At 33.8% G+C, this 23,837-nt stretch overlaps 2 protein-coding genes across 8 annotated transcripts; one reads left to right on the top strand and one right to left on the bottom strand.

The window, feature by feature from the left end:
• The first annotated feature begins 8,967 nt into the window (after positions 1-8,967).
• Positions 8,968-22,319, top strand: LOC7474850 (zinc finger protein BRUTUS-like At1g18910). Of its 7 annotated transcripts, XR_008057463.1 has the most exons (14): positions 8,975-9,569; positions 10,369-10,584; positions 11,975-12,169; positions 12,244-12,587; positions 12,741-12,966; positions 13,088-14,793; positions 15,380-15,601; positions 15,698-15,835; positions 17,816-18,050; positions 18,134-18,193; positions 19,107-19,178; positions 19,259-19,376; positions 21,206-21,807; positions 22,013-22,319. XR_008057463.1 is itself a non-coding variant. In XM_024586243.2 (13 exons), exons 1-12 carry the CDS (start codon positions 9,258-9,260, stop codon positions 19,358-19,360), a joined length of 3,828 nt encoding a protein of 1,275 aa, XP_024442011.1. In that variant the 5' UTR covers positions 8,975-9,257; the 3' UTR covers positions 19,361-19,376; positions 22,013-22,319. The 7 variants fall into 7 exon arrangements, 4 of the variants coding, with proteins under 4 accessions (XP_024442014.1, XP_024442009.1, XP_024442008.1 ...); XR_008057464.1 differs by lacking the exon at positions 17,816-18,050 and having other exon boundaries at positions 8,968-9,569; XR_008057462.1 differs by having other exon boundaries at positions 8,971-9,569; positions 19,107-19,376.
• LOC7462525 (LOB domain-containing protein 27) lies at positions 20,338-21,532 on the bottom strand. Its single transcript, XM_002321504.4, has 2 exons — positions 20,820-21,532; positions 20,338-20,637 (listed from the first exon to the last, which is right to left on the bottom strand). Exons 1-2 carry the CDS (start codon positions 21,530-21,532, stop codon positions 20,535-20,537), a joined length of 816 nt encoding a protein of 271 aa, XP_002321540.1. The 3' UTR covers positions 20,338-20,534.
• Positions 22,320-23,837: the final 1,518 nt, after the last annotated feature.

Here is a 23,837-nt window from a genome sequence, read left to right as displayed (position 1 = left end):
ATAAACCACGCTCTTAATTATGGCGTAAGTTGCACTCCTTCGATTAGAGAGAGAAAAAGTTGAGCACTTGATCTTTCGGATGGATCTCTTTAATGTTGATCATTTCATAGCAATTTACAAATAAAAAAAAAATTATTTTAATATATTTTATAATAATAAATAATTTAAAAAATAATTATTATTACATTCTCTACTATTTCTTTTCACTAGAAATGAAACAAAATGAAGTAAATATAATCTTAGTTTTATATTTTTGCTTATATTGGATTTGTTAAATGAATATTTCTATATTTTTGGATTTTCAAAGTTAATTTGTACCAGCAACAAAATCGAAATGGTCGCCAAAACGTCTAGTATCTTTTCTAGGTTAATTGGAAAGAACAATATAACTTAAACTATCCTTATTCGTTGCATTTTTTTTTTTAATTAAGGAAACTGTATTCATTAGGACTCGGATCTTACTTCAAGCAAGAAAATTAAGAAATTAAGGCACCATTTTGTTTTATAAAAAGTTATTTTTTTAAAATTATTTTTTAATTTTTTTGTATTTATTTATTATTAAAAAAATTAACCAACAAAAAATATTTTCCAATTAAAAAATAAAATTTGATTTGGTTTTCAAAAGAATATTTTCCTTTTATTTTGAGTAAAAAACACTTTCTAAAAATTATAAAAAATTCAGAAATATCTTGTTATTTGTTGATTATATCAATTTTGATCCGTAATTTTTTGATTGTTATATATTTATTTTTGATTTTTTTTTCAATTTCATTCCTTAAAATTTGATTTAATTTGATTTTTATACACATTTTGGTCCTCGTTCTTTTTATTATTATTTGCTTTTCTCTTATTATTTTCTTAATTGAAAATTTTTATCTATCATATTTGGTCTTTATTCTTTTGATTGCTATTTATTTTTATTTGAAATAATTTATAAAATTATAATTTATTTTTAATTTCATCATCTTTCAACTTTTTTATCTATCAAATTTGGTCTTCATTATTTTAATTATTATTTATTTTATTTAAAATAATCTAAGAAATTATATTTTTTTAATTTCATCCTCTAACTTTTTTATCTACAAGATTTGATTCTTATTTTTTAAATAAAATTAAAAATATTAAATCACTAATAAGTTATTTTCCAGCTCATTTTTCATGATTTAACCAAATATTAGAAAATCTTTTCTAATTCATTTTCTATGAAACTATCAAATATCAAAAAATAATTTATTTTTCAAGAATTCACTTTTCAATACAATTACTTTCTAGTAAACAAACGAATTATTACTAAAACTTATTTTTTTGTAATTTTAATTGTGTGTGGTGTCATACACACACACATATATGCGCGCGCAATTCTTTTTACACACACGTGACACGTTACACACACGTGTGTGCGCACGCGCACAAAATAAAACAAAAGAATGTTAAAATTATTATTTCTTCATTCTCTTTTGATGTATTCATCAATTATACTCCCGCATGTATCATTAATTTGATATTACAAATTAAAATATGCAAATTTTTAATAGCAAGAATAATTGAAATTACACGAATGAATATCTATCATGTACTGCATATATTTCTAGAAGAATTCTCAAAATATCCCTATAAATCCACAATAATACTCCTTTTGTCCCAAAGTTATTGCCGCATTTGACTTTTCACAAAGATTAATAAAATGTAATTAATTCCATGTCATTTATTTGTTTTAAAGGTTCTTTCTAATGTTGCTCTTATTTTGTAGTGGGAGGTTTATTTACCACTAACAAATTGAGATGGGTTTAAATTTTAATACATGCATCATTTTGTTTTTACATATGCTAGTAAATAATATTCAGATTTATACATTATAATCAATTTTACTTTTATAAAGTACCAAAATAAAATTTTCAAAATATTTTCTTGATTACTCCTAACGGGTCATTTTTAAAAGGAAATAAATTATTATTTCAAATGTTTTTTTAATGGAATTGGCAAGTTGAACTTCGGGTTGGTGGATCAAACTAATTTATGAATTTGTTTAAAAAATCTAAAATAATATTGTTTTAGAATTAGAAAACAATATCGTTATAATAATAATAAAAAAATTCCGAATAAAATCCGTGATATACAAGGTTTTATAATATTATGATATTGAGAGTAAATAATTTGTTATTTTCTTACTAATCTAACAATCACTAAATGATTGATGGTAAAATTGTTTGCAATGGGTTATTACATTTTACATGATATGTGAAAAAACATTGTAGGGTCCTTTATTTTTCATATTCTTTTAAATAATTTGACAAGGTCTAAAGGTAATAATATAACATTATTATGTGGAATTTTATATTTTATATTTCTTATTTATTTATTTAAATAAATCTTGGAGTGCCTAATACTATCAGTGAAGGAGAGATTGATTGATTGATTTAAAGATTTATAGGAGTAATCAAGGCTATAATAGAAAAACTGAATAATTAATAATTTAATTTTTTGATAATTAGTCTGCGTCATGTGTTTATGGTAATGGTCTTATTGGTTGTTTATCAGACGTAGCCAAGAATTCAATTATGTATCACACAATTTCATTGTTCTCGTTTTGTTTTCTGGTAAAAACCCATTTATATTCAACAAGCATAACAACTTTAGGTATATAAATTACCTGTTCAAATACTTCACGTTTTGCAACCGAGTTTAACTCTGTTTAGATTGCTTCTTTCCACATTGGCTAATCATGTTTATGTTGATATTCTTTGACAATTTGTGGTTCAATTTCATCATCATTTCTGGTGATGCCAAAAACAACCTTAAATGCAAACACATGATTTATGGAAAAGAAATTCGATTCAAAATTTCTCATCTATGAATATAGTTTATGGAGATCTCATTATTTCCATGCACCTTAATCTCTTTAGGAGATGCCTCTTCAGAAGATCTCTTTTCATAAAGATCAATATTAGGAGATGGTTTGGACATAATATTTATTGTCTATTTTGTGGATGAGGACTCTTCAAAAGTAACATCATCTATTTGTTTTAATTTTTCTTTTCTAGAATTTTTATCCTTAACGCCAATAAGTCTTTCATGCTTCAGGCTTGGTACAGATTCATTTGTTGCTATGTTGGATTTTTTTCTTTAGATATTTCAATTCTAGATGGAGCATTTGCAGCTGAAATGTGGGACTTAACCACCTTTTTTACTGTAGATAAAAACATCCAGTAATTGATTTGCATTATTTTATAAATGAATTATCTTTTGAACTTGAAGTTCATATTGATTTGTCATTGAATCAAAATGAGATAACTTTAGGTTATTCCAAGTACTTTACTGTTGTGCTTCAGGCACTAACTTTTCTTTTTCTAATGACGAGAAAATATTCTCATCAAAATGACAGTTTTCAAAACATGCCTTAAAAACATTACCAGTCAAAGGTTCATTGAATCTAATAATAGATGGAGAATCAAACTAACATAATTCTTATTTAATGTTATGAACTTTTAGTTCTTTGTAGGAGTGCTACAAACACATATACCATATAACCAAAGATTCATAGATGAAATATATTTAGTGGTATACCAAAAACAAGTTGCAAATAAGGATATTTATGGTAAGAACTTGGTCTAATTCTAACCAATGGTGCAATATGTGATATAGCATGTCCTCAAATAAATGTAGGCAATTTTGATTTTATAAGTAATAGTCTAGCAATTATTTGAAGGTGTTTTATAAATGATTATGCTAAACCATTTTGAGTATGTACATAAGCAATAGGATGTTCAACATCAATTCCAATAAAAGTGCAAAAATTATCAAATGCTTGAGAAGAAAACTCACCAACATTGTCCAATTGAATTTTCTTGATTGGATAGTCAGGAAATTACACCCGTTGTCTAATAATTTATGCTATTAATCTAATAAATGCAATATTTCAACTAGAAAGTAAACAAACATGTGACCATATACTTGATGTATCAATTAATACCATAATATATCTAAAAGGTCTGCATGGTGGATGAATAGGTTCATATAAGCAGACTGGCAAGGAATTTTTCTTTCTAAAAGGCTGGTTGAAGTCTTCTCTAAGCATAACACGAGTAAGGAAGGTGTGTGTCTATATATATATATATATCTCCTTGAGTTCTTTCGAGAAAAGATGATGATTCTATAACAACATTTGATGGAGATAGTTTGGTAATTAATTTACCTTGAGAACATGCAACACATGTATTTTCACTTGGTAAAAGAATCTATAGGTTTTTTTAGGATGCCCATGTGAATGTTCAATAATCCTTCTCATCGTTATTGATCCTGGGTGTCCAAGTTGATCATGCTAAAACATAAATGTTTTTGAATCAGAACACTACTAGTGTATCAACATTTATTTCAATAGATTTCATGATCGTATAATAAATTCTAGAAAAGAAAGCAAATAGTTTTTCAAGAACAAGCTTTTGGACTGAAATACATGAAATAGTATAAAGATATTCTTTTCTATCTTCATCTATTATTTCAATATGATAACCATTTAACATGTATATCTTTAAAACCGAGTAATTTTTTTCTAGCCTCAAGTGAATATAATGCATCTTTGATACCCAGTTTTGTGTTATTTGGTAACAAAATATTAGCTCTTCCAAAGTCTTTAATCATGTTTGTTGGACCTGATATTATAGTGACATTATCTTTTATTAATGTTAAATATTCAAAGTATTTCTTTTCATTGAGAACTGTGTGCGTTGTTGCACTGTCTACCAAACATAAATCTCCATCGTGAAAGCCATGCTTCTATTCAAAATATAATTAAAGTTTATTATTTAACTGAAATAAAATTGACATTATTTATTGAAAATACAATAAAATAAATATCCTAATGCAAATAAAGAATATTAATTATCCTCAAGGATTCCACCATTAAGCATGTTATATGTTTTATTTGGGTTTTCAAAGAAATAAAAAACATCAAGATAAGCATTAACATCAAGATAAACATTATGATCTTCAAAATTATTTTTATGAATAAAATTAGTCTTAACTACATTTTGTTTCAAAGAGGCTTGATATAAATCTGTAAGATGTTTTGGCATACGACAAGTGCAAAACCAATGACCATGCATACCACACCTATGACACTTATCTTTAGGTTTATGCAGATTCTTTCCCTTTTCTTGTTTGGGTTCATTATGTCTCTATTTCTGGTAAATGGTGTGTAATATCCCACATCGGCGGGTAAGGACTTGGAGGAGGGCTTTATATGAGCATGCTCACCTTGACTAATAAGACGTGTTTTGGGGTCATGCGTGGCTGCCAAGAACAAATCTGTAAGGTCCATGGATCAAAGTGGATAATATCTTACTAGTGGGGTGAGGTGTTACATTGGTATCAGAGCCCGACTCATTCACTGTCTGGTAGTGTCGATGAGGTCGTTGGGCTCCTTAAGGGGGTGGATTGTAATATCCCACATCGACAGGTGAGGACTTGGGGGAGGGCCTATATGAGCATGCTCACCTTGACTAGTAAGACATGTTTTGGGGTTATGCGTGGCTGTCAAGAACAAATCTGTAAGGTCCATGGGCCAAAGCGAACAATATCTTACTAGTGGGGTGGGGTGTTACATGGTGGGTTGCCTTTTAACAGATTATCTCTTCTCTATTTCTATTTATTTTTTCCATATCTATACCATTGGTTCTTTCTTATCTTTTGGACAAAGGTTCTATTCACTTCAAGGAATGGTTTAGAACCTGTGGGATGAGATTTATGATTTTTCATCAAAAACTCATTATTTTGTTCAGCCATAAGAATACATGAAATTAGTTCTGAGTACCTCTTGAAATTACGTTCTTTATATTGTTATTGCGGGACAATATTTAAGGAATGAAATGTAGAGAATATTTTCTCTAAGATTTGGTTTTCTGTAATATTTTCACCACACAGTTTTTGTTGTGAGATAATTTTAAAGAGAGCAGAATAACTGATTTAAAATCTTGCAACCTCAAGAGCAACCAATCATAACAAGCTTGAGGAAGTATGTTAAACTTTTGATGGTCATATATTTTCTATAGATTTTGCTACAAAACAAGAGGATTTTTTATTGTGAAATATTCAACTTTTAATCCTTCATGGAGATGGTGGCGAATTAAAATCATTGCTTTTGCTTTTGTGCGATCTTGTAAAGATGTGCTATTTTCTTCTTTGATGGTCTTTATAAGATTCATAGCTTTCAGATGAATCTCAGCGCCAAGAATCCATGACGAATAATCATTCTTAGAGATATCAAGAGCGGTAAATTCAAGTTTCATCAAATTAGACATTTTTTTATATAAAAAAGGAAATAACTTTTCAAATAAAATCATGAATATAAAATGAAAAAAAAATCAATCTTTTAAGACTGATATTTATTTAGTTTTTTAAAAATACTAGTTCTTCAAGAACTGTACTTAATTTATTTAATTCTTCAGGGACATACAATACTAGTTCTTCAAGAACTTTAAATCTTGATGAATAAAAGAAAAGAAAATCTGCCAAAATAATATATATAACCAAATATATTCCATAAAGTATGAACGATAATGAAAAAAAAAATATGGCAATTGATACAAGCCACGTAACATAGGATTTCATGCATGCCAAGATTTCAAGTAAGAACATATATGTTCATAATAAAACTTAAAAGAGAAATTCATATATTTTATTATATATTTTTTCAATACACAAAATACAAGACAAATAGTCTTTTTATAAGAGAAGAAAATGAGAACATTAAAGGACACTAGAAAACCTAAGTGTCATGGAAAACCAAGAGACTAAACCCAAGAATTATGAAATTCAAGAAATTCTAATGAGCATTCAATATATATAATTATAAATTTTATAACAATTTCCAAGAAATTTCTTTCCAACCCTTTCCTTTTCATTCAAATCCAAAATGCGAGAAGTAAATACATTAAAAAAATGGAGCATTTGATAACATTTCCATTTTTTGTTTTTGTTTTTTAAGTTGTTTTTTCAAAAATTGAAAACTTGGTTGGTTGGATAGTTATTTTTATTTATTTATAAAACACATATAGTCTTAATTGAATATTCAAGTTATTGATATTGATGTTCATGTTATTTGAAGTTCAAGAGTTTGTTACCCATTCTCTATTTAATCTAAAAATACACCGATCTTGATCTTAGACGCCTTGAATTTAGTCTTTGCTAATTTGAAGCATTTTTTAACTCAATCTGAGATGCTCTTGCTCCAACATCATCCTAATCCGAACTTGATCCAATCCCTGGACATTGTGAACTTGACCCACTCTCAAACCTAAGGTGCCCCATACTCAAACTTGAATAGCCTCATTACTGCTCATGACATAAATAATATTTGTTTTTGTGGTCTAACCTGTTTTTTGAGAAATTTTGATTTTTTAACTTAAAATTATATATTTTTAATATTTTTGGATTGTTTTGATTTGCTGATATTAAAAATAAATTTTAGAAAAAAATTATTTAATGTATTTTCAAGTGAAAAACACTTTAAAATACAACATCTACCATAATCTGAAACACACTCTTGATCCTAGCCTGACCCTCCTTGTTATTGCTCATGATATAGTCCCAGCCTGACCTTTCAACACCTTAAACTTGCCCCTTAGGCTTTTAGAAATCAACACCTAAGTTTCTCGTACTTGACTTCAAGTGCCACAAACTTGATCTTGACTCTATCTTTGGCATTCCATACTCGGTACATAGATCCAAATCCATCTCAAACCTTGAGTTCTTGAGCAACTCCCGAGAACCTTGAACCCAATCAATCCAATATTCTACTGTCACATAGCACCCCTGCTATCTCGATTCAACAACGTTTTACTTTGATTCAATCCTTGCCATCACTAACCCTAAGAGCGTGTTTGTCTACGTTGTTGCATCTGTGTTTTGCTTAAAACGCAGATGCAACAACGTTTGGTAACAAAAAAAAACGTAAGTTCCTATTCATGGGTCCCATCAAATTATGCGTTTGAAATGCATGGAAATCGAAAGCAGGTCCTACCTGCTTCTCGCGGCTGCACCATGCTGCACTGTTTAGTGAACAGTGCATCATTCCTCTAACAGTGCGAGTGAATTTTAATTCACTCGCACTGTTCACTTAAACAATTTTTTTTTTTGAAAAACCAGTTAACAGTTTTTTTTTGAAAAACCAGTGCAGTTAATTGATTTCACTCGCATTATTCACGTGAATGTGATAGTAATTTTTTTTTTAAAAAAATTAGTTTAAGTTGAATTAAATTTATTTGTACTGTAATCTCAATTTTATTTCTGATAATATTTTATCTAATTTTATTGCACGCTCTAAAAATCATCAAAACTGTAGTTCTTATCAGATGAATTTTGTATGTAATAAAATTGTAGATAGTTTAATGGAACAATAATTTTTTTTTTTATATAAAGTATAATTTATTTCACGATGTAATAGCAATATTTAAATTAAAAACCATTAATATTAATATTTAAATTGAGGTTAATATATATATATATATATATATATATATATATATATATTAAATTATTTTATAACCTCAATTTCAAAAATATTCTTAACCAAACACATTAAAGTACTTTTTGTTCAACCTCAATTTCAAACACAGTTTTAACTAAACACCAATTTTTTCAAACCAACCTCAACTAAAAATACTTTTTATAAAATAACTTTTTTCAAATCACAACCATAATAACTACCGCAATACCAAATACACTCTAACTCGAACTGATGTACAAGCACCTTTAGACTTGTTACTAGCTCGATTTCAAATCCATTGTCAACCAGAGACTCGGTCCTAGCTTAATCCTCCAACGCTATGAACTTGGTACGAATTGGATTTATGAGAAATTGTTAGGTATCCATGCGGTGGTCCGATTCCAAAAGCACGAAAGAGAGATCCACCATGATGATCACAATGGATCCTACTATCATGGGCGTGAGAAACCGATGCTTGGAAAATACCTAAACATCTCTCCAAACTTATTTAGAAATTAGAATTGGCGCGCGCTTGGGATTCCAAAGTCAATAGCGAAAAAACAAAGCTGCTAGGTATAACGTCTCAATCGCGCTTCGTGGCAGACAAATATACAAATCATCAATACATCATCATAATTTTTAAAATAATCAATCTATCAATCTTACTACAGAGAGACCCTAATCCCAAACTTTCCTGCAGCTATATCCTTCTCTCCCTCTCCGATGCCAAACCTCCCCCCCCTCTCTCGATCGCCTCCGTTAATGTTACAATTATATGGACAGCTCCGGCGTCGGCGATTCTCCGAAATTACCGCCGGATAAGGAGAGAGATGCGGAGTCGCCATGGCCGCCGGCCGTGGTGGAGGCGGAGTGTTTCTCCAATGTCCGGCTCACAGACGCTCCCATACTTTTGCTTGTTCATTTCCACAAGGCACTGCGGGTGGAGATAGCTGACCTCCGCCGTCTGGCAGTCACGGCCTCCCAGGCTGAGAGTGAGGCTCGTCGACCCGAGCTGGTAGTTGAGCTCCGTCGAAGATTCGATTTTCTCAAACTTGCGTATAAGTATCACACAGCTACCGAAGATGAGGTGTGTGTGTATATATAAATAACAGACCACAAGCTTATCTATTGTGATTTTTTTTTTTGTTGTGGTTGCTGAGAAAATTGAAGAAGAGAAATAAATGAAAAAGGTTTTTTTTTTCGTTTTAGTTATGCAAAGTAAAATTTAGCTCTAGCATTTGTCAGAATTAGGCTTGATCGAGATAGAATTTATTATCTGTGCCCTAGATTTCTAAGCAAACAAGCAGAACATGCAATTGAATTTTGGTGATATTTCTAAATCCGATGAGCAATTGGTTATTTTAGGGGGGGGGGGGGATTGTAATGTTTACTTGGAAAAATTCAGGTAAGCAGCCTCTCTCATTTCTGAATAATTATTTAATTACTTAATCAAAGAATATGAGCTAACAAATACATGAAGTTGACTTTCATAGTCACCACAGTTTATTTGCGGAGAAGTTTCCTTAATTCAAAGCTTTTAGGAATGCTAATAAGTCGGGCTTCATCCCTTCATAGTTGGGTTTGTTAAGATAGATGGTCAACATATGTAAATGCTCCACAGATTGTATAACTGATTAGGGAAAGATACGTAATCCTCATATTAAACATGTTTATATTATGTACCCAATGAACAAGAGAGTTTTAATTTGCTTGATTGATGCACGTTAGTAACGATATTTACTTGGGACATAATTTTGAAACCAGGGGAGTGAGATTTTGATCTCTTAAAATTCAAAACGCCATGTACTTTGACTTTCATGCTCTTAAGTTTGTGCTTCTTGTTCATGTATATGATTTAGCAATTATGAGTTGTTTTCATGTGGCAGGTTATCTTTCTTGCATTAGATACCTGCATTAAAAATGTTGCCCGTACATATTCGCTTGAGCATGAAAGCATCCATGACCTCTTTGGAACTATTTTTCATTGGTTGGACCGATTGGAGGAAAATAAAAGTGGTTTGGAGCCCTTTCAGGAACTTGTAGTTTGCATCGGCACCATGCAGTCCTCCATTTGTCAGCATATGCTGAAAGAAGAAGAGCAGGTAACCATTTGTTTTTCCTGATACTGTTAGTCACATGAATTACTTACTGTGTTTCACCATGAACAATGTTTTTTTTTTTTTCCTGGTGCACTCTCCAGGCAACGTGCAGAATTTTTCTTCTTCACTTTGTTATCAATTGCTTTCACTGGTACTGCACTAACATGTTTTGTTTTTTGCTTTTGAACTGAAACACGGTTCTAAAATAAATAAATAAAAAACTTCTGATTGCTATACCATTTGGGTACATTTCTGTATATGAACGGTTTGCATGGAAAAGGATAGGCCTCTTTTGGATGTCAAAGAGCAATCACTTGAAATTAGTATTGTTGCATTTCAGACATTTTTGGCTTAGTCAATAATCACTCATGAAGCTTTCAGAATTTGCTTTTTGTCTAATATACCTCTATTCTAAATTTGAATATCCTTTGCGCGTGGACCAGAAAGCTTCTTGAACACCATGGTGCGCCATCTGGATCATTCAAATTGGCAGCTAAATCTCCTATTATATTCAATAAAATTTTGAATTTCTATGGTGAAAAATAGAAATGAATGAGAGGCCAACTTTGGGCACCAAGTTTGTTTTTGTTGGCATCCTAAAGACAGATGAAGAAGACATGCAAGAATTGCAAAAGAAAGGGGCAAAAAAATTATGCAGCTTCCTATGCAGTTCTCTGCTCTTGGTTTTGCTACTACAACAATTGGTCTACTGCCTTCAACATTATACTAAACTAATTCATAAATATGCCTAATGTCAGATGCAACACCTAGTAACCACCTTAATATGTGCTTCAATGTACCACTAATGGACGAGCATACCAACTAAGCCTACCTGTTACCAACAACAAATTAGAGCAAGCATTTCCTTTTATGCAACTGTAGATTATTCCTACCCTTTTGGAATTTATTTGGAAACATAAAAAATAATTTTGCAATAATTTATCACATAAAGTAATAGTCAGTGCTGTGATGCTAGACTCACTAGGTAAAACTGATGGTCATCCCAGGCTCCAACTGTACATTTTCATTTAAGCGAGGAAGATGAAGGACTCAATTTAGAAAAAAACCTGGAAAAAGGATTGTACTACTTACTTCTTTCATGATGCAGCTTCCATTTAGTCTTCATTCCTCAACTGATGCCCAACAGGATGTTGCCTCCTGCTAGCTTTCATAATTGTTGAACTAAATCCATCCAGGAGTTCTTTGGAAGATCTTACAATGAATTGCAAGACTAGGATGAGTTCAAAATAAACTAGCTATCTAACCAATTCTCTGAACAACATTCAATCAGATAATTTCATGCACTGCACATCATGTTTGACATGATTCAAGCTTTTGTTCTTTGTATTAGAAATATCATAACCATGGTGTATGTATATGCCTCGGGGTACAGGTTTTTCCTTTGCTTATGCAGCAGTTCTCTCCCAGTGAACAGGCTTCACTTGTGTGGCAGTTCATTTGCAGCGTCCCTGTGATTGTGCTGGAGGATTTGTTGCCATGGATGTACTCCTTTTTTTGTCCAGAAAAACAAGTGGAGACTGTACAATGCATCAGACAAATGGTACCCAAGGAAGAATCATTGCAAGAGGTAGATCCTGAGCTAATTTCTCTTCCTAGTATAAATCAACACTCTGACTGTGATTACCTCATATGGTGTTGAAGGTGGTAATTTCTTGGCTCCTTAGAAATGATCAATCCTCTCCTAGGGCTTGCATCAGGATTAGACAAGGAAATCAGGATGTACCCAACAAGATGAAAAGCATACTGCAATTGCAATCCTCTAAGAGGCTTTTGGAACAAAATCAACGAAGAAGGAAACATTGTGTCCAAACTGACGTTGGAAAAAGTCTGGTTGATTATCTACATCTTTGGCATGTTGCCATCCAGAAAGAGTGGAAAGAAATTTTGGAAGAGTTGTATCAGATTAGAACCTTAATCAGTGCTTTAACTGTAGATTCAATACTCTTCAGGCTGAAATTTCTCGCTGATGTGATTATCTTTTACAGGTAATTATCATAGCTAACTCTGAAATTTCTGTTTTACTAGACAACTCAATTTCATAAGGTTCCAGGTTGTATATTTTGATTTTTTTCTTGCAAATATCTATCATCTTTTTGTTCATTTTATATATTTCTTACGGGATGTTTTCTTGTAAACAGCATTGCATTGAAGAGGTTCTTTTTCCCTGTGTTAAAGCTTGCGAACAAACACATGTTCCCTTCCTCCAGTGAGCAGTCCTCCATTGAAAATCACATAGAAAGCCTACACAAGTTGCTGTATTGTCAAAAGGGCTTACCATCATGCAAGTTTGTAGAGAAGCTTTGCCAAGAAATGAAATCTTTGGCGATGGATCTTACCAAACAATTTATTTTTTATGAAACCAAGGTACTGTTTTGTTATCTTCTTTTCTGTCATGTTGCAGAAGTCTTGATCCAACACTAGTCAGTGATTAGTCATTACATACCATTCACCACATTGTCAAATGACAGATTCCTGTCTTTATCAGGTATTTCCCTTTATTAGCAACAACTGCAGCCTTGAAACACAGCTGCAGATTTTGTACATGAGCCTTCATGTTATGCCACTGGGGTTACTGAAGTGTGCAATCACTTGGTTTGCAATTCACTTGTCTAAAAATGAATCCAGGTCCATTCTTGATAGCATGAATTTGGGGGAAGTTTTAGCCAACAAATCTTTCACTTCCCTTTTACTTGAGTGGTTCCACATCGGTTATTCAGGCAAAACCTCCATGGAAAATTTCTGCAAGGATTTGGAGAAAGTGTTCAGGAGCAGATATTCTATTCTACCTGAGCAAATCAAGGATGTTGTTTCCTTATCCTCACAGACTCAGACTTGTAAAGAATCTAAATCTAATAATATAGAACTGGTCTCTGCGAACAAGGGTAAAAATTTTCTTTCTTATGCTTTATCTCCTGGTTCCCACAGAGGTAAGGCATGTGACACATCCTACACTAGCGAAATAAATCTGCACATATTTTTTCCTGGAACATTATGGGCATCGGATGCTTTTCTTAAATTGCCTGGTGGAGAGAGTTCTTCAGCTCCAACTATCAATCAACCAATACCGTTGGATTTCATTTTTTTCTTCCACAAGGCTCTCATGAAAGACTTGGAAGACCTTGTCTTTGGTTCGGTTAAACTAGCTGAAAACATCGGATTCCTAACAGAGTTCCACCGACACTTCCATCTCCTGCAGTTTTGGTATCAATTCCATAGTGATGCAGAGGATGAAATTGTCTTTCCAGCCCTGGAAGCTAAGGAAGAAGTTCGAAACATTAGCCACTCCTACACCATTGACCACAAGCTTGAAGTTGAATACTTTAATGAAGTTAGCCACTTGTTAGATAAGATGTCTGAACTGCACATTTCCGCTTCTACTGATGATTTGGAAAAGCAGGATCAGATACTGGTGAAACACAATCGACTATGTATGAAACTCCATTATACATGCAAGTCAATGCATAAACTACTGTCTGACCATGTTCATCGAGAAGAAGTTGAACTTTGGCCCATGTTTAGAGAATGCTTCTCCATCCAAGAGCAAGAAAAGATCATTGGACGCATGCTAGGGAACATTAAAGCCAAAACGTTACAAGATATGATACCCTGGCTTCTTGGTTCTTTAACACCTGAGGAACAACGTGAAATGATGTCTTTATGGCGTAATGTGACAAAAAATACAATGTTTGATGACTGGTTGCGAGAATGGTGGGAAGGGTATGACATAGCTCATGTGGCAACGGAGTTGAATACTTCATGTACTCCTGATCCTCTGGATATTATTGCAAGATATCTGCCTACAGAAGCCTTTGACAAACAAGGTGATGATCTCTATGATACCATTGAGTTTTCACAAAGAGACTTTTATAGTGTTAATATTGAGAAGCAAGAAGAAGAAAGTTTCGATGATAAAGTAAATATACATAATGGAGATCGAAACAATGATGAATGTTCAGAATGTAAAAAACTACTTTGCGAGGGTGACAAGGAGAGATTTAATGAAGTTTCTAATCTTACAAATAAGACTGATAAACCAGGCCAGCCTTTTCAATTAACTCTGAAGTCCAAGTATCACGAGCGGCTTCTGAAAATGAGTCAGGACGATATGGAGGCAGCAATAAGAAGAGTATCTCGCGAATCATCCTTGGATCATCAGAAGAAATCATTCATAATCCAGAACCTGATAATGAGGTGGGTTTAAGCTTGTCTTTATTGTTATAATTTTAGAATTTTACCATAGTGTAAAAATTTATGATACTTCATAAGCATAATGTGTTAATCTACTAGAAAAATGGCTTCATCGGCATCATTAGTGCCTCCATTCCATACTGAGGAAAGACTACCAATAAAACTTATGCTTTTGATTTCAACCAGAATCTTTACTTCCCTAGATTGAAAAAGATAATATTCTGTCTGATCAATTACTTTTAAGAGTTAGTGCACTAGGTTGGAGCAACAGACCAATTTATGCTATTTGGTACATCAAGAAACCAAAAAAAGATGATGTAAGCAATAATTATTTAACCCCAGTCAAACATCAATAGTATATGGCTACTTTACAATTAATAAAAAAGAACTTGATTTAAACACTTAATGACACTTGAAGTTGTCCATGATTGCAAACATATAACCACATCTATTGATGTTTGCTAATTAGAGTCATCAATGTTGGCAGATACTGTTAAGCTCAGGCACTACATTCTTTTTCTTTCTTTCTGTGACCCCTCTGCCCCTATCTGCTAATGGAATATTAACAGCAGCCTCCATATTGTTTCAGCCGTTGGATTGTTCATCAAAAGATATCTCATACAGAAGTAACCATCTCAAGTAATGGTGGGGAAGAAATTCCAGGTCAGCATCCATCTTATCGGGATTCTCCTGAACCAATCCTGGGTTGCAAACACTATAAAAGAAACTGTAAGCTTGTCATGCCTTGTTGTAACAAGATTTATACGTGCATACGTTGCCATGATGAGTTGGCTGATCATTCAACTGATAGGTATGACAAAACTTTGAATAACATTCTATTTGTGGCCCTTTGAATTTGTTGGCCTTTTTCCCTTTAGTTCTTTACATGTTTATATTACTTATGCAGGAGAGCTATTACAAAGATGATGTGCATGAAATGCTTGATTATACAGCCAATTGGAGAAACATGCTCAACTGTCTCCTGTAATAATTTATCGATGGGAAGATACTATTGCAGGATCTGCAAATTGCTTGATGATGAAAGGTGATGCATCCTTACAAACTTGAACTTTTCTCAAATTTACAATAATTTATCTTGTTGAATTGGTAATCTTCAAACAATGATAAGCTTTTTAATTTTTCTTTTTCCCCAAAGTTATCAAAATCTTCTTCAGCCAGAAGGTAGATATGCAATATGTATGATAATCTAGAAGTCAGAAATCTTCCTTAAAATTAACTGAATCAGGCATTATCAACTCCAATTTTTGAAGAAACATGGTGAGCATATCAAGAATGAAAATCAGCAAATCTTGGTCAGAGACACAAGATTGAGGAAAGGAAGAGAACTTATTTTGACTAGTTGTTTGATAGTGGTCACTCTGGGGAAATCTTTGAGATCTTACAACCTCATTAGGTGCAAGAAACTCTGAATATACATGTTGCATTTGGATGTCATAGGTGAAGGAGGCTCTGAAGAAGATGAGGATAAGGAGAGCAAACAGTCCTGGCTGAATTCCTATAGAAGTTTGGAAAAGCTAAGTGAAAGTGGAACTGTGGGAGGGGTGTGGTTGATGAAAGCATTCAATAAGATATTAAAAACGAGTAAGATACTTGATAATTTGAGGAACTCCCTTATCCCTTAGATAAAAAGAAGTTGGATGAGCAAACTACAAAGTTGCACAAAATATTGGGCACTAAACTTAATAGATACTGTATTTAGTTCTGCGAAAGGGTGCTTAAGTATGATTAACTGAGATGCCACAGGATCTGAAAAATAAATTAGGTTTAATGCTTGGGAAATTGTCTACAGAGATTATTTTTCTCTAAAAAAGAATAAGACATATAGGAAGAAGAGACTTTCCTATGGTCTTCATGATTTAGAGAACGTTTATGATAAGAGTGCCAAGGAAATATTTTGGCAGGTGTTGGAGAAATAAGGAACCCTGTCTAGTAAATAACTTGAAAACAAAGTATATGCATTGCAATTTTAGCAATGACATGGTTATGTGGTGGTTATTAACCAATGTACAGTAAAGTCGATAGAGTCTGATCATTTTCAACTAGTCACTAAACAAGAGGAGAATAAAGATGAGGATATTACGGGTGCCCTAGTTGGATAGGCGGATTAAATGGAGAAATGAGATTAGAATCTTATGCATAGAAAATCCTAGTAGGTTAAAGGTGAATTTAATAAACCTGTTAGTAGACATTGATGTAGAACAAGTAGATGGAATGGCAAAAGATATGAAACCTTGAATCTACTTAGCTGACCAGAATCCACTAGGCTAAACCTTGAAAACCACAAAGGGTTCTTTGGCTCACAATAAATTCAGATTCCTGAAATCTAGAAGAGGAAAGAAATGCCAAACTCAACTTTTCATATATCAAACACTGCCCAACAAAGCTGATATAGGCATAGCAGAACCTTAATTCAGATATGCCAAACTTAAATTTTCACTCATCAAATGCTGTCACACAAAAGAATTGTAGTTCTATTTGGATTGGTCCCCATTCAGATATGCTCCATGTTTCTAAATGTAGCTGAGATGCAGATGTTAAAATGGATGTGCAGCAAGAAACAAATATATCCTGTCTGCTTTCTCAGTGGCTAGATTTCAGAGTCTACAAGAATTTCATTACAGTATATTATCATAATTCGGGACTTACATTGCAAGATAATCCCATCATAATTCATCATAACAAAATTATACCCTCCCCTTCAATGTTCAGATCTATCCAAATTTTGATCTTCCACATAATCTCAAAACATATAGTAAAGGACATTCTTTCCTTGCTATTTAGGCTATCTGTGTCTCTTCTCAAAACAAGAAGTTCAATGTGCTTTCAATATTTGTAATCTTTACTCCAACATTTTCTCTTTTATTGTTCATCATCTTCCTTTTATGTTGACAATTATATATGGTAATAATGCTCTCCTGCATCAGGTCTCTGTCTATATATTTTATTTGAGTTTTTTTTGTAAAGTCCAAACTGTCAAACTTTTAACATGGAATATGTTCAATAGGGAAATCTACCACTGCCCTTACTGTAATCTCTGCCGAGTGGGGAAGGGATTGGGCATCGATTACTTTCATTGCATGAATTGCAATGCCTGCATGGCAAGGTCTCTTTCCGTTCATGTATGCAGAGAAAAATGTCTGGAGGACAACTGTCCAATTTGCCATGAATACATTTTCACATCAAGCACTCCTGTGAAAGCCCTTTATTGTGGTCATTTGATGCACTCAACATGTTTTCAGGTGCCTGGCTAAGCTAACCTGCCATTTTCTTCAAATAATGTATATTTATATAATTTTACTGGTGTTTCTTATGCTTCTGCTAGGAATATACTTGCACTCACTACACCTGCCCAATCTGTAGCAAGTCACTTGGAGACATGCAGGTCAGTTACCTTATGTTTTTCTGTCTTTTTCATAGTCAGTTTCTTTTTCTTGTTTTTTCTCTCTCGCTATATTCCATTCTCTCTTAAGCAGTTTGTATTTTTGATGGTTGAAGTATTGCCCAAGTACTAATATCATATTCTTATAACATATTCTTCATCATCATTTCCACTTTATTGTGTTTTCCCAGAAGTAATCAATGCACTCTGAAAGATGACTTGTTCAATGCTAAAGCTGAAATTTACTGTGAATAAAATTTACTGATTTGGAAAAGAAGGAAACTGATTTGCTGAATTTAAAAGTTTATGATTATTGACAATAAGTTCTTCAAGCTAAAGCAGTTCTAACATATATTTGACCACTTTTGAGGATCAAGTGGTCAAAATTTAGTATGACCTGTCTTCTAGGGCTCATCTCATCTCTAAATTTCAGGATAGAACCAGAGCAGTGGTATAACCATGAAAAACTCTTGTTTCTGTGGCTAAGTTTGATAAATCAGTACAACTCAGTAATTGCTGTGAAATTGTTCAAGTGATATCATTTTAAACTTTAAGGATCAGTGTGTATAATTTCCAAGATGAATTAATTCCTATCAGAGAACAAATGAGCAGGCAAGACATTAAAGGTTCTAGTTTGTATTCAGTTCTGATTCAACTTTAATGTAAGAAACTATCTTCATTGTTGCTCCAGATATGCGTTTCTATGGAGAAACAACTCTCTGTGTACATAGTTGTGGCTCTCTCGACAGTCTTGAATTTCTCTGCATTCATTTTTGACAATTTTGTGGTCTTATCTGCTTAACAGGCTTCTTTGTAAGCCATTGAATATTCAATTCACATGCTAGTTTTATTCAGCTGCTTTACTATTGTGGGACGTCTTGAATTTCATTCACTAAACTGTTCAAATATCTTTCAGGTGTACTTTCAGATGTTGGATGCATTACTGGCTGAAGAAAAAATTCCAGATGAATACTCTGGACAAACTCAGGTTTATAGATCTCCTTCCCTCATTATTCTTGCGAAATGTTATAAAATATATCCTTTGATGGATTGTGAAAGGGATTGCAGTTTATACTCTGTAATGACTGTGAGAAGAAAGGAGCTGCTCGTTTCCATTGGCTATATCGCAAATGCCCATACTGTGGCTCATACAACACCAGGCTTCTATGACTCTTGTTGATGCAAAGTGAGTGTCAACAATTTCTTTCCTCAAGATACCACATGGAATGATGAGCTTGTTTATAATTGTTTCTGTCACTTGCATTAGATGAGAGTGATAATAATTTTGTTGCAGCTTCATAACTTGTTCTAAGGTAGTCTTTCTTCGATGAGATATGTAGTAATCCAAAATTCTTTGCTAAAAAGAATAGCCGTTTTTTTCAAGACTGCTTTTATGAAGTTGCTTGGATTTTCTGTTTTCTCTTGTTCTTCTAAATATAGCTCATACATACTACAGTAATGAGAAGAAGAGTTGAAACTTCTTTCGACATAATCGCATTTGATTTTTTTTTTTCCTGTTTGTTTTAGAAAAAAAAAAACTATGTTTATATACTGATACAGCATATAATTTGACTAGATCCTTCTGTAGTTATGTACCCCTTCCTGACTAGAACGTCATATAGTGGAGCCATGAAGTTTAAATAAGCACAAATAGCTAAGCCACCGCCATTGTATTTTCTCATCCTGTTCCCACTCCCTGCTGGATGCTAACAATACCTCCATCATCTGTCTAATGAAATGTCAATCAACGAAGTCTGCTTTTACTTCTGTTCATCTTGAATCTGTTTCATGGAACTTTACACCAAAACACCTTCAATCAAAACGACCACTATATTATCCATCTACCACATACTGAAAATCTTGAACTAGCCCATTCAACGACACCCTTCTCGAAGATCTTGATAACTCGGTCATTGATTTAGAAATCGGTGGCCCGCTGCTGTAGAAATTGTGCCGCTTAATGTTTTCATATCCTGATTAGCAAATTAGTAATTCCTTAGTGCTTCAACAACCAATGGGTTTAGTATAAGAATAAATTCATACTAGTAAAGAAATTTTGAAGTAATCTGGGTAGGGTTTGCCGTCATTGTTCATAATATATTGATCCACAAAAACCTGATCAACATATTCTCCATGGATTTGATCACTGAAAACTAACGCGTTGAGGGATTATATAATTGACTAAAATAAAATCAAGTTATGCATGCTAGAACTTCATTCTAAACAGTGAAAAGAAAACAGAACCTCAAAATTGTGGAATGTACTCTATGGCATTAATTAGAAGGGGGGGAAAGTAATGTAATTGAAATAAAAAGCTATCTCAGTTCTCTTATCTTGTTCCTAATCAATTGATACTGGTAAGACTAAAACATGCAGCAGCACTCTTCAATTCATTCTCTGCAGCATGCTCCATAGATGGTGCGGTGTCCTTCAATGATTCTTCTGAGCTGCATGCATGCATACATAAAATTTTCACCATAAATTAATCAGGAAACCAGTATGATATTAAACTAAGACATGTATGAAGATCGAATAGCTTTTAGCACAGTAAGTTTAATCGAAATAACTATCTCTTCGAATCGCAACCTGTGGAAGGAAAGAAGAAAAATAATGAAGGGAGATAACATACCTTGATTCGTATGGTTCTTTAGTTTCAATATACGATTGCCTGTCATCAATAGAATCAAAAAATGGATGCATCTCATCATAATCTTGAACAATTTCTTGTTGGGTGGCTAGTGGCTGTGAAGCAGCTAGCTGAGACTGAATAATTGGCATGGAATTGATGTTATAGTTAGTAGCATAAGGATGTTGACCCCAGAGTGAGTTCCCAGCATTATCATTAGAATCCAAGTAATTAGAGCTGTAACCGGTATTACTACCAACAATAGAGTAGGAGTATTGTTGCGCCAAGCAAGGCTGAGGAGGCGCCATTCCTAATTCTAATTGGGATGGAACATCCTCAGTTAAAGCTGCAATCTGATGTTGATGCTGCTGCTGCCTGTACATCTCAAGGTGCGCAAGGACAGCACGGAGCTCTTCTTCGGCCTGCCGAATCTGGAAATGCAGTTTACAGATGATGCCCCAGCAGCCATGAACAGGAAACCTGTCGCGAATATTGGCCTGGTAAATGATAGAACGCATTGCTTCCTCGTGTTGGTGAGGATCAAGATTCTCAAGTATCTTGAGGATTTTGCGCACACCAAACAACTTATGAGTATTTTGGAACAACCTCGGTTGGTCAGGAGGGAAGTAAGGCGCTAGAGGACACTCAGGGGAGCACTTTCTCCTTTGATACTTGCACGAAGCACAAGCTTGGCTGGTGCCTCCCTTAAGAGTCATGTTGTGAACATCAAAGAAGATGATAAGAGCATGAATGGTTAATGAGAGAGGAGGTATACATTAAGGAAATTTATTAATAACAGTGGGGAAGAGGGAGAGGGAGAGGGAGAGGGAGAGAGACGTGTGATTGTTTTAGTAGTTTATTAAACTGAAATGGTTAAAACGTAAAACATTTTGGTGCTGAACGAGTCTGATAGGAGCGGATTTGCTGGATGTGAAGAGACTGAGTAAAAAGAGAAGATTAACGAAGATCAAAGAGAGCGATTATGGCGGAGGTTGGTTTTTATTTTTTCCTTTCTTAATTAATTTCAAGCATATATTATTATTATTGTTATCACATGACGGGGAGGGACAACCGTAGCAATTCTAGCTTCCACCGCTCCTATCTTTCTGCCTCATCTTTCTATGACTATATATGGAATGGAATGGTCAGCTCTGCCACTTGATTACGTGGCCTGTAATAGTTCTACATGCCTGCAGGTTTGGACTGTTTTACCAGGTGCGGGGAATCCTTTGGCCTGTCCAAAAGTCTTTCCCGTCTTTAAGGTTGTCATGGGGTGCCATGGAGTTTTAAAGCTCTGCTATAGTAAGCCTTGCAATTGAGCCTCTAATAGCTAGCTTGCCCTTGACATTATATATATATATATATGTCAAGGGCACACTTCAGAATGTTCCTTTGTTAAGGTAAGGTTAATTGGCCATTTTAAATTTAGTTTTTAATGTTCATTTAAATAAATTGAGCTTGAGCTCTAGCTCGAGTAGAGTTTGACTTAATTATTTTTTAAAATTTTTAATTCAAAATCTCTGCCAGTCCCTTCAATTTTTCTCTATCGATAAGTATCCCAACTTGTTAAAATCTATATCCTTAACAAGGAGTAAATATCCTCTTGATTTAGAAGACACAATCACACAGATTTGGTACAGTTCTGAATCATTATAGCGATTCTTTCTGATTCTATCGCTGTAGATAACGTTCAAATGCATTTGCTAAGAAAAGACCGAAAGTATTTGCGATTAAAGAGATTATACGATTAAGATAGTATCTGACCAAAAACTGGTTGGCTTCTTGCCTCTGCTTTCACCGTCCGATAGGGGCAAAATTGATTTGGCTCATGATCACGCCCGTGTCTAGTCTAACGTTAATTCTTGCTGGCTATCGGCGGCGTAAATGCTCGGGCGGTGCTTCTAAACCAGCATTAGCATTTTGCCCAGTATAATCTTCTGGGTTGGGATCCTTCTCGTGCAGGGCTTCCATACAAGGAATCCCTATTTTTATTGGATCTGCTCTTTTGTTAGCATGGAGGTGAATTATCTTCTATTCATCCTCTTTATTCTTAATAGAACTCCCCCCGAACCTTTCTTGAGACCACCAAGCCCTCAAGCACGCCATGGAAGCAGGCAGCTAGAGCGAGCAGCTTACGCTTTGACGACCAAGTCAGAGACTACTGGATACTAACAGTGAATTATCAGGCGGTATCCATTTACAGGGTGGCTAAGTGGCTTGAGGGATTGGTTTGCTAAATCGACACACGGTACCGATTGCTACCTCCCGTTCATAGTTTTGATACAGATGATAGATCTTGATCTGAAAGATAGAGCCTTGAAGCGGTGACTTCTGCGACCTGCTCTCTTTGTATGCTCGAAAAAAAGAACCTTAGAAGGATTTGAGTTGCTAGTTTAGTATGACCAGTTATTTAAAGCTGAACGAACAGTTTTCTTCATAAATTGTAGGCGTTTTTTTTTCCAGGAATTAATACACTAAAATAAAATATTCTCCTCGTAGAAAAGGCTAGGAAAGATTTATTGCTAAAGCTAAAGATTCTCTATGTGGTTTCTGTTTCTATTTGAATCTGGTTTTCAAACAAATTTCTCGCTTTGTTGGTTCAGTAATGTCAATGGGTCATAAGATCAAGCCAACCGTGAAGTCCCAGTTAAAAAACAATCTTCAAATGGGTTTTGATAGTGGTAACGACGACATGAAAGACAAGCAAACCTTATGGAATACGATCAAATGCCTATATTCTTCCTTCAACAAGAAGATCTAGCAAAATGTCAAGTCTCTGCATATAAACATAGAACAGAGAAATGACAGCAAACAGTCTTTAGGGATTCTAGACAGTTGAATCTCCTAAAAAATCTCCCAGTGTCAAGAGTATTGCTACATTTTGTTCGGCCAGCCAATCTAGTCTAGAATAGTGACAGTAAGCCATGTGGGAGTAAAATTTGAAGACGTCATTACAGGGATTAGAGAAAGGGGAATTCGGGGGTTTTTGGTTCATTTCTCTGCCGAGTCCTCGTGATTTCT

Source organism: Populus trichocarpa, chromosome 15 (genome assembly GCF_000002775.5).
Source record: "Populus trichocarpa isolate Nisqually-1 chromosome 15, P.trichocarpa_v4.1, whole genome shotgun sequence".
NCBI classification, from domain to species: domain Eukaryota; kingdom Viridiplantae; phylum Streptophyta; class Magnoliopsida; order Malpighiales; family Salicaceae; genus Populus; species Populus trichocarpa.
The sequence above is the reverse complement of the archived record's forward strand: the minus strand, read 5'-3'. Positions and strand labels throughout refer to the sequence as shown.

Excerpts from the sequence above, each read along its gene's own strand:
- LOC7474850 (XM_024586241.2), top strand. The coding sequence starts at position 9,258 with ATGGACAGCTCCGGCGTCGGCGATTCTCCGAAATTACCGCCGGATAAG. Across the intron at positions 12,170-12,243 it reads AGGAAGAATCATTGCAAGAG|GTGGTAATTTCTTGGCTCCT; the intron begins GTAGATCCTGAG and ends ATGGTGTTGAAG. Across the intron at positions 12,588-12,740 it reads GATGTGATTATCTTTTACAG|CATTGCATTGAAGAGGTTCT; the intron begins GTAATTATCATA and ends TCTTGTAAACAG.
- LOC7462525 (XM_002321504.4), bottom strand. The coding sequence starts at position 21,532 with ATGACTCTTAAGGGAGGCACCAGCCAAGCTTGTGCTTCGTGCAAGTAT. Across the intron at positions 20,638-20,819 it reads AAAGAACCATACGAATCAAG|CTCAGAAGAATCATTGAAGG; the intron begins GTATGTTATCTC and ends GCATGCATGCAG.